This window comes from Terrapene carolina, unplaced genomic scaffold, assembly GCF_002925995.2.
Source record: "Terrapene carolina triunguis isolate 2854851 unplaced genomic scaffold, T_m_triunguis-2.0 Scaffold84, whole genome shotgun sequence".
Classification (NCBI taxonomy): domain Eukaryota; kingdom Metazoa; phylum Chordata; order Testudines; family Emydidae; genus Terrapene; species Terrapene triunguis.
In genome coordinates this window covers 12624967-12638812 of record NW_020664435.1, presented here as the reverse complement: position 1 = coordinate 12638812, position 13846 = coordinate 12624967, and the positions used below count along the sequence as shown (strand labels likewise).

At 42.3% G+C, this 13846-nt stretch overlaps 2 protein-coding genes across 5 annotated transcripts in view; one reads left to right on the top strand and one right to left on the bottom strand.

Moving 5' to 3' along the window:
• Positions 1-7690, bottom strand: part of HACL1 (2-hydroxyacyl-CoA lyase 1) — a 35530-nt gene extending 27840 nt beyond the window's left edge. The window contains exons 1-2 of the mRNA XM_026649385.2: positions 7536-7690; positions 4082-4186 (exon numbers count right to left, since the gene is read on the bottom strand). Of these exons, the coding sequence (XP_026505170.1) occupies positions 4082-4186; positions 7536-7610 (180 nt within the window). The 5' untranslated portion in view covers positions 7611-7690. The remainder of the gene's footprint in view (positions 1-4081; positions 4187-7535) is intronic.
• BTD (biotinidase) overlaps positions 7619-13846 on the top strand; it is a 14959-nt gene continuing 8731 nt past the window's right edge. The window contains exon 1 of one of the 4 annotated variants that reach the window (XM_024209581.1): positions 7619-7696. The gene's annotated coding sequence lies outside the window, so the exon portion shown is untranslated. Of the gene's footprint in view, positions 7697-7922; positions 8539-13846 lie in introns of those variants that run through there. The other 3 variants (XM_024209580.2, XM_024209578.2, XM_024209582.3) reach the window with 3 other exon arrangements.

Below are 13846 nucleotides of genomic sequence, written 5' to 3'. Positions count from 1 at the left end.
ATTTTTAATTTTTTGGTGCAGAATCCCCCAGGAGTAGAGAAGTGTCTGTTAGCCTAGGGCTCAGTGATGGGTTAATCCAGTCCTGATGATTGCTCTCTATAAATAGATCAGGGGGTAAACACAAGGCACAAGAACAAATGGGTATAAACTGACCATAAATAAATTCAGGCTTGAAATTAGAAAAAGGTTTCTAACCATCACAGAAGTGAGGTTTTGGAACAGCCTCACAATTGGAGTTGCTGGGGCAAACAACTTAATTAGTTTTAAGAGAAAATTGGACAATTAATTCCAATTAATAGTTTGGATTAATAGAGAATCCTTGAAATGAATAAAACATAAAAAGCCTCCGAGAAGAAAAGGATCAAAGAAATTTCTTATACACTGATGCCATCTACAGAAACAGCAGAGAAACAGAAAACCCCCACGTATGACAAGGGTCTGATAGAAATAAGAGGGTCAGCCCTCTTCAATAATCACTGAAAACCAGATATAAAACTGAGGTCAGTGGATGGGACTTCAGAGTTTTCTGAACCCACCAAAGAAGGTGTTGAACCCATAAAGAGCTACCAAACACTTGGACCAGGCACGTGACCAGCTCTCCCCTATCCCAAGAGTAACTAGGGTTGAGCAGAAGTTGGGAGATTTCATTTCAGAGACTCTTTATGTTCTTTAGTATGTAAGTAAGGTACCTTGTTGAATCTGTACTCTTTCTAATGAGACCTCAAGGAACCATATTTTGTATTTCAACTAAGTGGCACTATATGCTTGTTATTCCTTTATATATCAAAGTAAATTGGCCTCAGCGCATCTCAAACAATAACTTTAGTCCATTACTTTTGATGTATTCAACTAGTCCCTTTCAAATTAAATACCAGAAATAGCAGGGAGTACATTCATAAGTGCCTTAAATTAAGGTGCATCCTCATTCCCTGGAGAATCACTAAAACTGCAATAAATTTTAAAGAGATACTAAAGGACTGATAAGTGATGATTATAAGTAAATGTAATATGAAATCTTGGTGATTTATCGTCTTCTATGATATAGCTGCTGGGCCCCAACGCTGGTCTATGTTAATCACTTGCAAGACTGCATGTGTATTTTGTGTTCAGTAAATTACTGGAACATTTGGTGTATCTAAATTTGATCTAAAAAACTACTGATTATATATCCATGTGGTTCTTGATGAATTAATACACTTGTTGATTGGCTAAGAATAACTAAGTTTCCTGTTTTGAGAAATACAGTCCAAGTTTACCTGAGAAGAACCCAGTGTTAAAATTAGTAAGTTATCACTCTCTAAGCTTAATAAAAAGCAGTTATTCTAATTAAATACCATTCACATGTTGGATTTAATATTTATTTAATTGGCAAATCTAATTTTTTTTTTTAGATTTTATCTTTAAAGGCTAAATGGCACCTGGGCAAAATCATTAAACTGACTCCCATTCACGCTTACGCTATACAGTTGCAAAAAGCAAACAGAAATGCTCCTCAAATAGGAATGTTTTGATGTGCTCCATTCATGTGGCTAGTGCAGGAGGCCACTGGGACAGAACAAATATGCTACCAATGGAAAGAGAAATGTGACCCACCACACAGTCATTTTTCTTAATCACATTGAAAACAAGGCCTAACTTAACACAGGATCAGATGTTCATCTATCGCCACCTCTACCAGAAAGGTATAGCAAGACCTCAGAGAAAAGGAAATTTGAAACCATGGACATAACACTTTGCAAACATTTGAAGGAATTAGGAATTAATGATAACGGGGTGGGGATAACAAAGAACAATGAATGAAATTAAGAAAAGGAACACTTAGGCTAAACATGAGGATAAACTGACAGTGAAATATGTAAGACTGCAGAAAGGTCTCCCAAAGGAAGTGGCTGAAATCATCACCTGGTATGTTTAAAACTACAGTGCACAGAACACTAGAAAACGTATTAGAGAGAACAACTGTGCACATACAGGGAGATGGACCAAATAACCTAATAAGTCTTTTCCATTTTTAATTTCTATTGATGGGACCCTGGAACACAAACTCCAGAAACACTCACCAGTAAAACAAAGGTCACTTATGACTAAGGCTAAGATTTTGTCACAGATATTTTTAGTAAAAGTCATGAACAGGGCACAGGCAATAACGAAAAATTCATGGACGCCCATGACTGGTTGTGACGTTCCCCTCTGATGTTATCTGGACTGGTAATCTGCTAGGTCACTCCAATCCTTGACTCTGGGAGCCAGTCTTACCCTGCTCTGCTGTGAGAACCCCCACTCCTGGGCTGTTCACGCACAGCCGCTGGCATGTAAATTGCTCCTTGGATTGTGCAACCGAATGACACTAGCCAATATCTCCGGTCCCAGACACAACCCTAGGAACCTCCGTCTTGCAGTGTCCAGTCATGCCCGCTGGACGCTGCAAGCTTATATGAATTCATCAATTTAACAAAGAAATTGGTATGTACCAGGCTTGTTATCCCAAGGGAAATCTCTGACACACTGCAGACCAAACGCACTGCTTCAGGTAGAATAAACAAACAGATTTATTAACTACAAAGATAGATTTTAAGTGATAGGCAGAAAGTCAGAGTGGTTACCAAAAGAAAAGAAAATATAAGCACGCAGTCTAAACTCTCAACCCTATTACTGGGCAACATCTAGATTAAGCATTTTTTCCTCACCCCACTGGATATTGCAGTCCTTAATATACAGGTTTGTTCCTTAAACCTGGGCCAATCTCCTCTGTTGGAGTCTTGTCTTCTTCTCGGCATCTTAGTTGCTTGCAGCGAAGGTGGGGGGCAGGAGAAGGGCCCAGTATGTGTCAACTCTGTCTTCTTTTATACCCTCAGTCCATGTGCTTGGGGAGCACAAGTCCAGGCATGTCTGAGAGACATTGCTGAGTCTCTCCAAGCAAGGTTGAGCAATTCCCCTGGTGTGGCCTCATGCAGGTGAATCATTGAATTGTAACTCCCTTGCTGGACAATGGCTGTTGATGGATTGTTTGACACCCCGCCCGGTTGTTGGTTACTTTCCTTGCTGTTGCCTCTAGGGAGCTAATATCTGGCTGATTCCCCAACTTACAGCATGTTTTAGTGACCACCATACAACACAATTCTTGTAACTTCATATGAATTAATGATACACATATATGGATAGAGAAATGACTTTCAGCAGATCATCACCTTTCCCCTGATAGGTATATCTCTATATAAAAAAAAAAATATATGTATCTCATAGAACTGGAAGGGATCCCAAAAGGTCATCAAGTCCAGGCCCCTGCCTTCACTAGCAGGACCAAGTACTGATTTTTGCCCCAGATTCCGAAGTGGCCCCCTCAAGGATTGAACTCACAACCCTGGGTTTAGCAGGCCAATGCTCAAACCACTGAGCTATCCCTCCCTCCATATAAAGCATGCCTTGTAAGGTAAGATCACGATTATATGAAAATGAGGATTATGGGGGTTACAGTATGCTCCCCCAAGGTATAGAATGTCACACCGGTCCTTGACTTTTACTAAAAATATCCATGACAAAATGGGGAGCCTGGGCATCTGCCGGTGGGCTGGGAGCTCCAGGGTCCCCCTCTGCTGGTAGCTCTGAGTTGTGGGGGTCCCCCCTTGCCACCCACGGCGGCGGGGGTTCCCCATAGCTCCCTGCCTCAGCAGGTGGCAAGGGACCCTACAGCTCACAGCCAACGCTGGTTGAAGTCACAGAGGTCTTTGGAAGTCATGGATTCCTTGACTTCCATGACTAAATCACAGCCTTACTTATGACCCCTACCTTAGCACTGATTAAAACTGCTGCAGGACTTGGGAACTCCAACAAGTACAGAGCCTCAGGTTCCAGTCCTGCAGAACTCCTGAGTTCCAAAAGCATGAAGCTAAGCTTCTGTGCTACTGCACTCCTGTTGAGTTTGGGTACTCTATTGCTAGCTCTTGATCACCAAAACCATGGATTTTATGAGTGTTTCAGGTGCCCATGAAAGGCATGTGTAAAACAGAGATTCAACTGTAAAACAGATAGCTAATATGAAAATAAAAAGGAAGGATGACTAGTCCACAAGATATTTACTTACAGCTTGTTCATTTCTCATTCCTATATATTTTATTCCAATTGCTTGGGCTGCAATTGCAATTTCAGTCACTGGAATACCAACAATACCAAACATATATTCAATGTTCTGAAACGAGAATTAAAAAAATCTGAATTATTTCCAAAATTGATGCACAATGATCAGATCTCTAAAGTTGCTTCTGTGTAATGTGCCTATCTTAAATCCTAATAAAGTGCACAATCACATAAAAGCAAAGTAGAGGTTGAAGTGCAATAATACCACATCAAGATCTCAAGAAAAAGATAGGAATCACTTATGCATATTGCTTGTTCCCAGGTAGCATGTAATTACAATAGATCCTTTACACGTTGGTCTCAAAAAACAAGGTTTCGATTATAAATATTTTCCTTTTAAACAATTAACTTTTTTCCCCACCAAAGTATATTTTAATTGGCATTTCAATAGTGATTCAAATATAAGATTACTAGCATGTTCTTAACAAATACAGAGGTCAACTGTGAATAAAAGTATAACAATAAAATGTATGGGGGAAAAACATCACTCCAGGCAAACAGTAATATACAATCCAACACTTGTGTATCCATATAGTCTAGGGTGGGAGAACAGTTTCAAGAGATTCCAGGTCTTGTACCAAATTGGTTATTTGTTTCCTTGGTAATAGACAAGAAAGTTCTTCTATCCTGGTTGTTATGTTTGTTTGGTCTAAAATTTAAAATCATTTTGTAGTCAGGCACAGATTTCCCTACTACAGAACTGAAACCAAACGTTGTGTGTTCTGGTTGGTTGACAAAGTCTCTCCCCTCCCCTTAGTGGGAAAATGCATTTAGTAGGCCCTTAACAAAAAGGCAACAAAGATTCATTTACCTAGGGGCCCAGGCCAAGCGCTTGTGTCACAGTCAAACTACAGCAAGCAAAGGATTCATAACAAAATCAACATTAAAAATTGTAAGTGAACTGAGAAGGGAGGAGGTGGGGGTGCTGGACTGATAAAGACTGAACAGATGGGGTGCGGGTAGTGGGGCTGAACTGATGGAATGAGGCACTGATGGGGGATGAGGGCAGCTGAAATGATGGGGGGACAAAGGCTGGGTGGGGGTAAAATTAATTGCTGGACTGGGGATGGGTAGATGTGTAGTTGAGAGCTCCTTCAGGACGAGCCAAAATTACCTTACTCAATGAATCTGGGCGAGTCGATAACACTACTTGTTCAAAAACCAAAAAGACCAACACTCCCTCCCCTCATCCCCCACAGCCTTTTTTTTTTTTTTTTTTTTAAATAACCTCATTATTTTTTCATCTCTTCAGAGGGTTTGACTCATGATTTTTGATCTCTTGCTGCTGGCAATACTGACATCTCTCTGCTCCATCTTATTTGGGCTTCCCAGTTGACAGTATGTTAGGGAAGTATGATGGCTTTGCTGCAGTTAGCAGGATACTTTACCTGGGATAAACTGATAACCAATGAACTAGAGCAGTGGTTCTTAACCTTGACTGCAGCCTTTGATTCTCAAAATATGTTCTCGCACCCCTTACCAAAAATTGTTGAAGTAGGTCAGTTCTTTAAACCTAGATATATTTTTTGTTTGTATATTACAGTAATCGTTAAAAAATGTATAATGTTAATAAATACATAGGTTTGATGAAATAAAGTAGTTGTACTTACGTGCCTGTGCTTAATTTGTGTTTTCAATGATTTACCTTCTAAAAAAATCTGGCACCCCAGGTTAAGAACCACTGAACTAGGCGTATGCTCTATCCTGTAATCATTTATTTAATAATTAACTTAATAAGAGTGCCATCGTACAAATGTCACTAAAGGTTTTTAGACAAACTGTCCCAAGTTTGAGCTGTTTCAAATCAGGAGAGGCCATGCAAGTTTGAAAACTACACCTCTACCCCGATATAACGCGACCCGATATAACACGAATTTGGATGTAACTCGGTAAAGCAGTGCTCCGGGGGTGGGGTGGGGCTGCGCACTCTGGCGGATCAAAGCAAGTTCGATATAACGCGGTTTCACCTATAACACGGTAAGATTTTTTGGCTCCCGAGGACAGCTTTATATTGGGGTAGAGGTGTATTATAAAATAATAGTAAGTATGATGAAGAGGTAGGAGTTTAAACCAAGACCTGGTCTACACTACAGAGTTATGCGGACGTAAGCTGTCTTACGTCAACCTAGCTGAGGAAGCATCTTCACTTAAATGTGGCTCCTGCCGATGTACATGCCTCGCTAGCATGACTTAATAACACCACCTCCTCCAGCAGCGTAGAGTCATGGCCGATGTAATTAGGTCAATGCAGAGTTAGTGTGGACCCTGTGTTGCTTATGTCAACTGTTATTGGCTTTTGGGAGCCATCCCACAATGCCCCACACTGAGAATACAATTGATACAAGTGTTCCTAGTGAAAACATGCGCCACTGACACAAGGAGCCAAGTGTGCACAGCGGTGGCTGTATGCTGATGTAAGTTAGGTCAACATCATTTTGTACTGTAGATGCGGCCCAAGAGGCAGAGAGTGGGCAGGCTGATAATTCAGGAAAGCTGTACAACTGGCAGTAAAGGTCTCTCTGCATGAGAGGAAAAGAGCATTTCCAAGTTACATTAGCCTCTGGACAATGACACAACCAGCTCAGATTATTTTAAACTGTGTATATACACAGACATTAAGAGAGGTTTTCAGGCTAAAATAGATTACAGGAAAGGAGCATGTCCCTAGTTTGCTGGTTATGAGTTTATCCCTGGGTAAAGTATCGGGCTAATGGCAGCAAAGGCATGATACTTCCCTATTGTATTGTGAACTGGGAAGCCCAAATGAGACTGAGCAGAGGGATGCCAGTATTGCCAGCTGCAAGAGAACTAAGCTGATCAAAGCCACACAAAACATGCCTACCTGAACAACTCGGTCAAGGCACTGGACTGTTGCAGCCCCAGGGCTAGTTGCTCAATCATCATGATGCCTCCCTTACCGTGATTTTAGCAATGGTAAAATTATTTTCCTCCCACCCTTTGCCTGCTCCTCTCTCTGGACTGTCTGACTGCACTGCCCATGCACACAGTGCTTCACGGTAATGCCAACAACACTAACTCCCTTGGCTACCTTCCACTGCGGGCCCCTGGATGTCTTCACGCCACCAAGGCGAGGGTCTCAGCATGTAACTGGCTCCCAGGAGCTGGGCTAAGCTTGGCCACTGTTCAAGCTCTTAGAACACAGGGGTCTTCCCAAGCACCTGCCACTTTCTGCTGCCTGGGAGGTAGGTGATGGCACCACACACGTCCCTCCCACAGTGCCAGCCGCTTGGGAGGGAACAGCTGGGGGCTGGTTTCGAATCCGCATCACAAAGGTGCCAACGCGGAGCGCTAACTACTAGACCACGCGACATGACCCATCCGAGTCCCCGTAGAGGACTTATAGTCGGTTACTGTCAAGGGTCAGACTTGAGCACTCTTACTTGTGTCTTTAGGGCCTCAGCGATTAGCTGAGCCCCGCTGACATATTCTTCCTCCGCAGCGCCGGGGGGAGCCATTACCGTTATCCCGCTCGCTCAGAAGCAGTCGGCATTTACCACCAGCCAGCAAGCGCCCAGCAGCGCAAGGCCGCCCCGGGACAAAGGTGCTGTAACTTCCAACCAATCAGCAAAGTCTTTCGCTCTGATTGACACTTACTGCACCCGCCCAGTGTGACGATAAAAGGAACCTGTGGGCGGGGCCTATTGGTTGTCCGGGGCGGATAGGCTCCGTGCCGTGCACGAGGCGGAGGCTTGAAGCAAAGGCTGTCGATTGGATCGCTGCTGTATCGGAGCTGGCCAATCAGAGGCAGGGAAATTCTTGCGGCTAGCTGTGAGCGAGGCTGTAGGAAGGGTCCTTCCCCTCCTGTTGTTGCTGCACGCGGAGCGGCGGGCGAGGGCGAGTAAAGGACTAAAGGTCATAGGCGCGTGCGTGAGACCGTGGGCAGCTCGAGCTCTGCGGAAACCTACCAATGAGAGGAGCCGCGTGCAGCGCAACAGCCGACGCCGTGAGGGGAGCAGGGGTGGGCTCGAGCTGAGGGGCTGCTCCGGAGGCGGAGGAGGGACTGGGCTGGCGTGAGTGCCGGGGACAGACCAGTCCTGAGCGCCCAGCTCCGCGCTGCGGAGCCGAGTTTCCCGTGTGAACGGGGCCAGGCCGACCCGCACTAAGTCACTGGTCGAGGCCGTGAGCAGGAGCCGATCTGCCGTTGCCCTGGGGCTGAGGGGCCGCACTGAGAAACAGCGTGAGGTGAACAACTCCTGCCAGAGTAGGCCCAGGGAGGGAATGCCCACGCGGCAGTAAATGAGGTGCTGCGGCTGGCTCCAGGGTTGTAATATTGCCCTGTGGAGCTCTGAGGAAGGTCTCCGAGCACGACACTGCTCGCGTTAGGCTCATGGGGCTCCGGCTGCGAGGCCACGTCAGCTGTCCCCGGCTCTGGGACTCAGTGCGGTGGGTTTTTTATTGCCCAGTGGATGTACTCTTAGTGAGCAAGAGTGGCTAGGCCAATGGCCAGCCCCATAGTCTATGTCTGCACTGCACACGAAGCCTGGTCTTTGACTCAGATTTGAGCCCAAGCCTCTTTTCTGTTCACACACAAATCAATCTGGTTTGGGTTAGGAAGCACTCAGGACCCAAGTCCCAGCACCCTGCTAGAGGGGAGGGTCAGAGGCCGAGTCCCACTCTGACTCAGGGGCCAGGGCCAAGGCCTGTCATTTTCAATGCAGATGCAGCTACAGCTGCAGGCCCGACTCAGGTCAGTCTAGTGCAGTATGGATGACAGACCCCTAGGTCCAGCAATTGTAAACCCAGCTTTACAATGCAGTGTGGATGCTTAAGTCTGGGCATGGGAACAAGCCTGAGTCCCAAAGACCCAGGCTTAGTGCGAACTGTAGCCATATCTACCCTTACTGCTGGGATTCTCAAAGTTCATTGCACCGTGACCCCCTTCTGACAACAAAAATTGCTATGCAACCCCAGGAGGGGGGAGCGAAGCCTGAGCCCCATTTCTCAGGCTGGGGGGCCCAAGCCCAAGCCCCACCGCCCAGTGGTGGGGTCCAAAACTGAAGCCCAGGGGCTTCAGCCCCAGGCAGGGGCCTATAACCTAAGCTCCGCCACGCAGGGCTGAAGGCCTCAGGCTTCGGCTGCAGGTGGTGGGGCTCGGGCTTTGGCCTCAGCAAGTCTAAGTCAGCCCTGATGACCCCACTAAAATGGGGTTGCGACCCACTTTGGGGTCCTGACCCACAGTTTGAGAACTACTGCCTTAGTGGTTCTAGGAGCACATAGACCAGCCCATTCTTGTATCTCCACTCACGGCTCCTTTTTCACTGTAAAGTACTGTGGGACGCTCTTAACATTATAAAATGAAAAATTTGCCAGCATTTACTAGTTATTTTCTATACCTAATAAAAAGAGTTGGTATTCGATAAGTATTAAATGCTGACTTTCATAGTCCCTCACGTGTCACAACTAGACTAGACAAAACAACACACTAGTAGCTGTAGAATAGGGAACAGATTTATATTGACCCACGGATGAAGTAGATCAGGGTTCTCAACCTTTTTCTTTCTGCCCCCCCCCCCCAATGATATAAAATCTCCACGGCCCAGCTGTGCCACAACAACTGTTTTTTAAAGCCAGGGCTGGTGTTAGGGGGTAGCAAGCAGGGCAATTGCCTGGGGCTCCATGCTTTGGCTTCAGCCCCAGGCGGCGGGGTTCAGGGCCCTGGGCTTCAGCCCCATGCGGTGGGGCTTTGGTTTTCTGCCCTGGGCCCCAGCGAGTCTAATGCTGGCCCTGCTTGGAGGACCCCCAGAAACCTGTTCACGGCCACTCAGTGAGCCCTGGACCCCTGATTGAGAACCACTGGAGTAGATGACAGGTCTCTGTCATCTCGAGTCTTTCTGTTTCATGCCTTTCTATTTCAGATACAGAGATTTGTTTTGTTTTTAAACTAACTATATTGGAAAGCAAGCAAGTTGCTTTTGTAGGATACTAACAAATTGGACTAGACTAGCATTGTCATGTTTATCTGGCTGTTTCCCCATAGCTGTAAACTGCTTGTGTGAACACTTGCACTTCTACAAATAAGTATTTGGAAAGCTGTTTATTGTGGTTGGCAGAGATATCTTGAAGAATAGTCAATTCATGAATTAAGGCCAAATAAACTAGAAGCAAAGGTTATAATGGAAAATGCACGGAGGGCAGCATTTCTTCTCAGAGATTGAGATATGTGGAATGCAGTAGAACCCCCAATTTTATGAACTAATAGGGAGAAATGGTTTGTATAATTAGTTATTTGTAATATTGGTGTTTGTAAAAAAAAAAAAAAGAAAAGGGGTTCTGTATACATCTACATGCAATAAGTTGTGATTTTCTCATAAACAGGGGGAGGCTTTTAATAAAGAACATCCTGTACAGAACTTCAGTATGTGATACTTTAATAAGTTATTGTGGGCTCTGTTTGACGGGGGAGTGAACAGGAGGGTTACAAAGGAACAAGGTGCTTTGAAGCCACATTTCTTGCATTCAGATTGTTTTGTTTACAGACTTGTTCAGAAAGGTGGACCACTTTTGATGTAGCCAGCTAGAATGACTAGGCATTATGTCAGAGGCATTATGTTCACCATACAGAAATAAGATAGTATACATTAATATGTAGAATAATTCAGTACCATGAGCCAAATTATCTGCATCATATAATTTTGCATCACTTGTTTTTAACCTCATTTTTCATTTTTAGATTTTTGGGGTGGGGTAGGGTGTGAAATCTAATAATTAGCCCAGTAGTTAAAGACAATATATTATTAGTTACCTTTGTAACACTAAATCATCACCGTTTTGGTGATACAACATTTTAAAACTAAATTTAGAAAAAAGTCAAGTGATGTGGTCGCTGTTCTTTACAATCTGTTGGAAATGTGTTTCAAAAAGTGCTAGTAACTCAGACATCAAAAATCTCATTTTTATCCGTGTTTTGATGAAAGTTTTCAAACTTGGAACTGGTTCTACTTCTAAAGTTGTTCAGAAACTTCTTTCTTGCCATCAGCCTGTAGGCACCTTTCTTGACCAGTGTAATATGACTGGAGGACTCTAAAAAAACTAATGGGGAAAAGCTAATACAATTTTAGGTCTACAGCACAACCAGGAAAAGGTTTCACTTACTTATCTGTATCAACCTGTAAACCGAAACACAGAGCTGCCTCCTTTCCTTTTGCCAAGGATAATACTGCATATGATGATTGAGTATAAACAGCAGTGATAACCTATGAAACATTCACATTTGCCTACTAACTTCTGGGCTTATATCCACTGTAGGCTGCAACTTCTAGAAAGCAGTAATTACAATCAGGCTGGTTTGATTGGCAGCAGTACATTCTCTCTCTCTCTGTCTCTCTGTGTGCGCGTGTGCATTTAGGGGAGTGGGAAAAGGACGTAGAAAGAAGCAATACAAGTAATACCACTTTTTTTTGTGCTGTTCAATAATTTTATAAAACACAGTAAAGTTATGCATATTTTGGGATTCTGATAACATCATAAGCCACCATGATAGTTATATTTTCTGCATTTTTCTTCTCATTCATGGATGTATGTATGTGGGGAATGGTATTAGGGTTCAAAGATTCCTGACCCTTCTGATTATAGTGAGATACACAAGATTGCTCACTACAGGTCAAACAGTTTATCTTCTAACTTATGATTCACAACAAAAGATTTCATTATTATGACAGCAACCAAAGTTAATGTGCATTTCACCACTTTAAATATAGTATGTCTTGCTACATAGTGGTTCTTAAGAAGGAGGTTTGCATGTAATGGAGACTTGTGTGACCATGAGCAGTTACTTAATTTCTCTCTGCCTCAATTTCCTTCATGGCTAATATAAGGATATTACCAATTCACAGGGTTGTGAGACTATATTAATGTTTATAAACTCTAACTTTGATTGAAGGCAATACAGAAATGCAAAATATTAAGCAGAAGTAATGGGAATGTAGTTGAAGTGTATATTTATAACATTTTCCAATTAAACAGTTTATATTCTGAAAAATGAATCTAAAAATTTGCAATTTAGAATTTCATATTTACTGTCAGTGCCTTGCATGTCAAATCTGCTCAGTTTGCAAGTCAAAAAGTGATTTTTCTAAAATATGCAGCAAATTCATTCTGGCCTCTGAAAATCCAAGCTCAGCTCTTTTCATCACCAGTAATAAAAAAATTTAATTAGACTTTGGTTGACAATTTTGTTGATTAACTACTAACGCTACAATACATCTCCTTCTTAAATAGCAGTTTTGGCTCTGAAGGCATGTCAAGAGTAGAAAAGTTGGTTCTGTTAGGAAAGAAGTATGACTCAGATGTATTGAATAAAATAGTGCCATTTTGCAGTTACTTCACTGTAAAAGGCAAAGGGTCCAAGTTTTCCCCCCTCCTTTATATCTTCTGTAGCCATTTACACCTTTGCAAAGTGAATGTTAAATGCTACCACTGCTGTAATAGATAGGAGAGTTCTGATTTGGCAGCATTTTGCATCCACTCTGTAAAGATTCAGATTGCTGCAGAAGGCAGCGGAGAATTACGTCCATTATTTGCTTTATGACTTATTGTCTATGCTAATTTTTCATAATTTTAAAGTTAAGGCAAACAAATCTGCTATTTATTGAGTATTTCTCTCTGTATGCATAGATTTAGGTTTTCTGTATTATCTCTTTCAAAGTGAATACAAATTTGATCACAATGTGCAAAAATTTGTAGCCAGTTTAATTACTGTGCATTTCTTTTCAAAAATGATTTTATAAAAGTGAATCTCTCCAAAACATCTACTAGGAATAAGGTCAAAGCTTTGCTATGTTTTTATTGTGCTTTATGTAATTTAGGGAAAAGTAACTGTATCCTTTTAAATAGTTATCAGTGGGAATATTGACAACCTTAAACCTAGCAGTTAATAGACAAAGAAGAACTACATTTGTAGCTTTTAACAACATGTAATGATATAAAAATGTGGCTCAAATTAAATTGAAGGTTTCTATGAACTTTACATGTTACCAAAGTTATGCTGCAGGATTAGAAAGACACTGTAGGTGTGCTCTTAGTTATGCTGATCAGAAGACTTGTGAAAGCTTTTTAACTTGGCAAACATGTAATTTATAGTAGTAACACTCCAGGTTTAACTCCAATATATCACTTACCAAATTCCTGTAAAATGGATTTCCCAAGATTTCCATTTTTAATCCATAGAAATCGATCCAGCTGTCATGTAGACAAAAAGCAAGGACAGCACAGTGCTAAGTGGGTGCTTTTCATTCTGGAATTTAAGAAATTTGATATTTTAAATTAATCAATTTGGACACACTGATTCTGGTAAGATATTGCATGTAATGTAACATTTTCAAATTAAAATGTTATTTGAAATTACTGTAGTATCTCTTGTAGCATATTAATTATTCTTACAATGATTTCTCTTACCTTATAGATTGTGTCAGTACTTGTAAACCAAATTTGCCTCACTTGTGTCCTCCTGAATACTATGCATTAACTTGTAGCTAGTTTGCAGCAACAATTTATTCACCTCAATTACAAAACACTTCCCACTCTGAATTTGTACATAGAGAAACAAATAAATTTGACCTGCGTTCATGCAGAAATGGAGCTCTGTTTAATAGGATAAAGTGTATTCTAAACAAAATGAAAACATTGCTGAAGAAACAACAAGGAGTCTGGTGGCACCTTAAAGACTAACAGATTTATTTGGGCATAAGCTTTC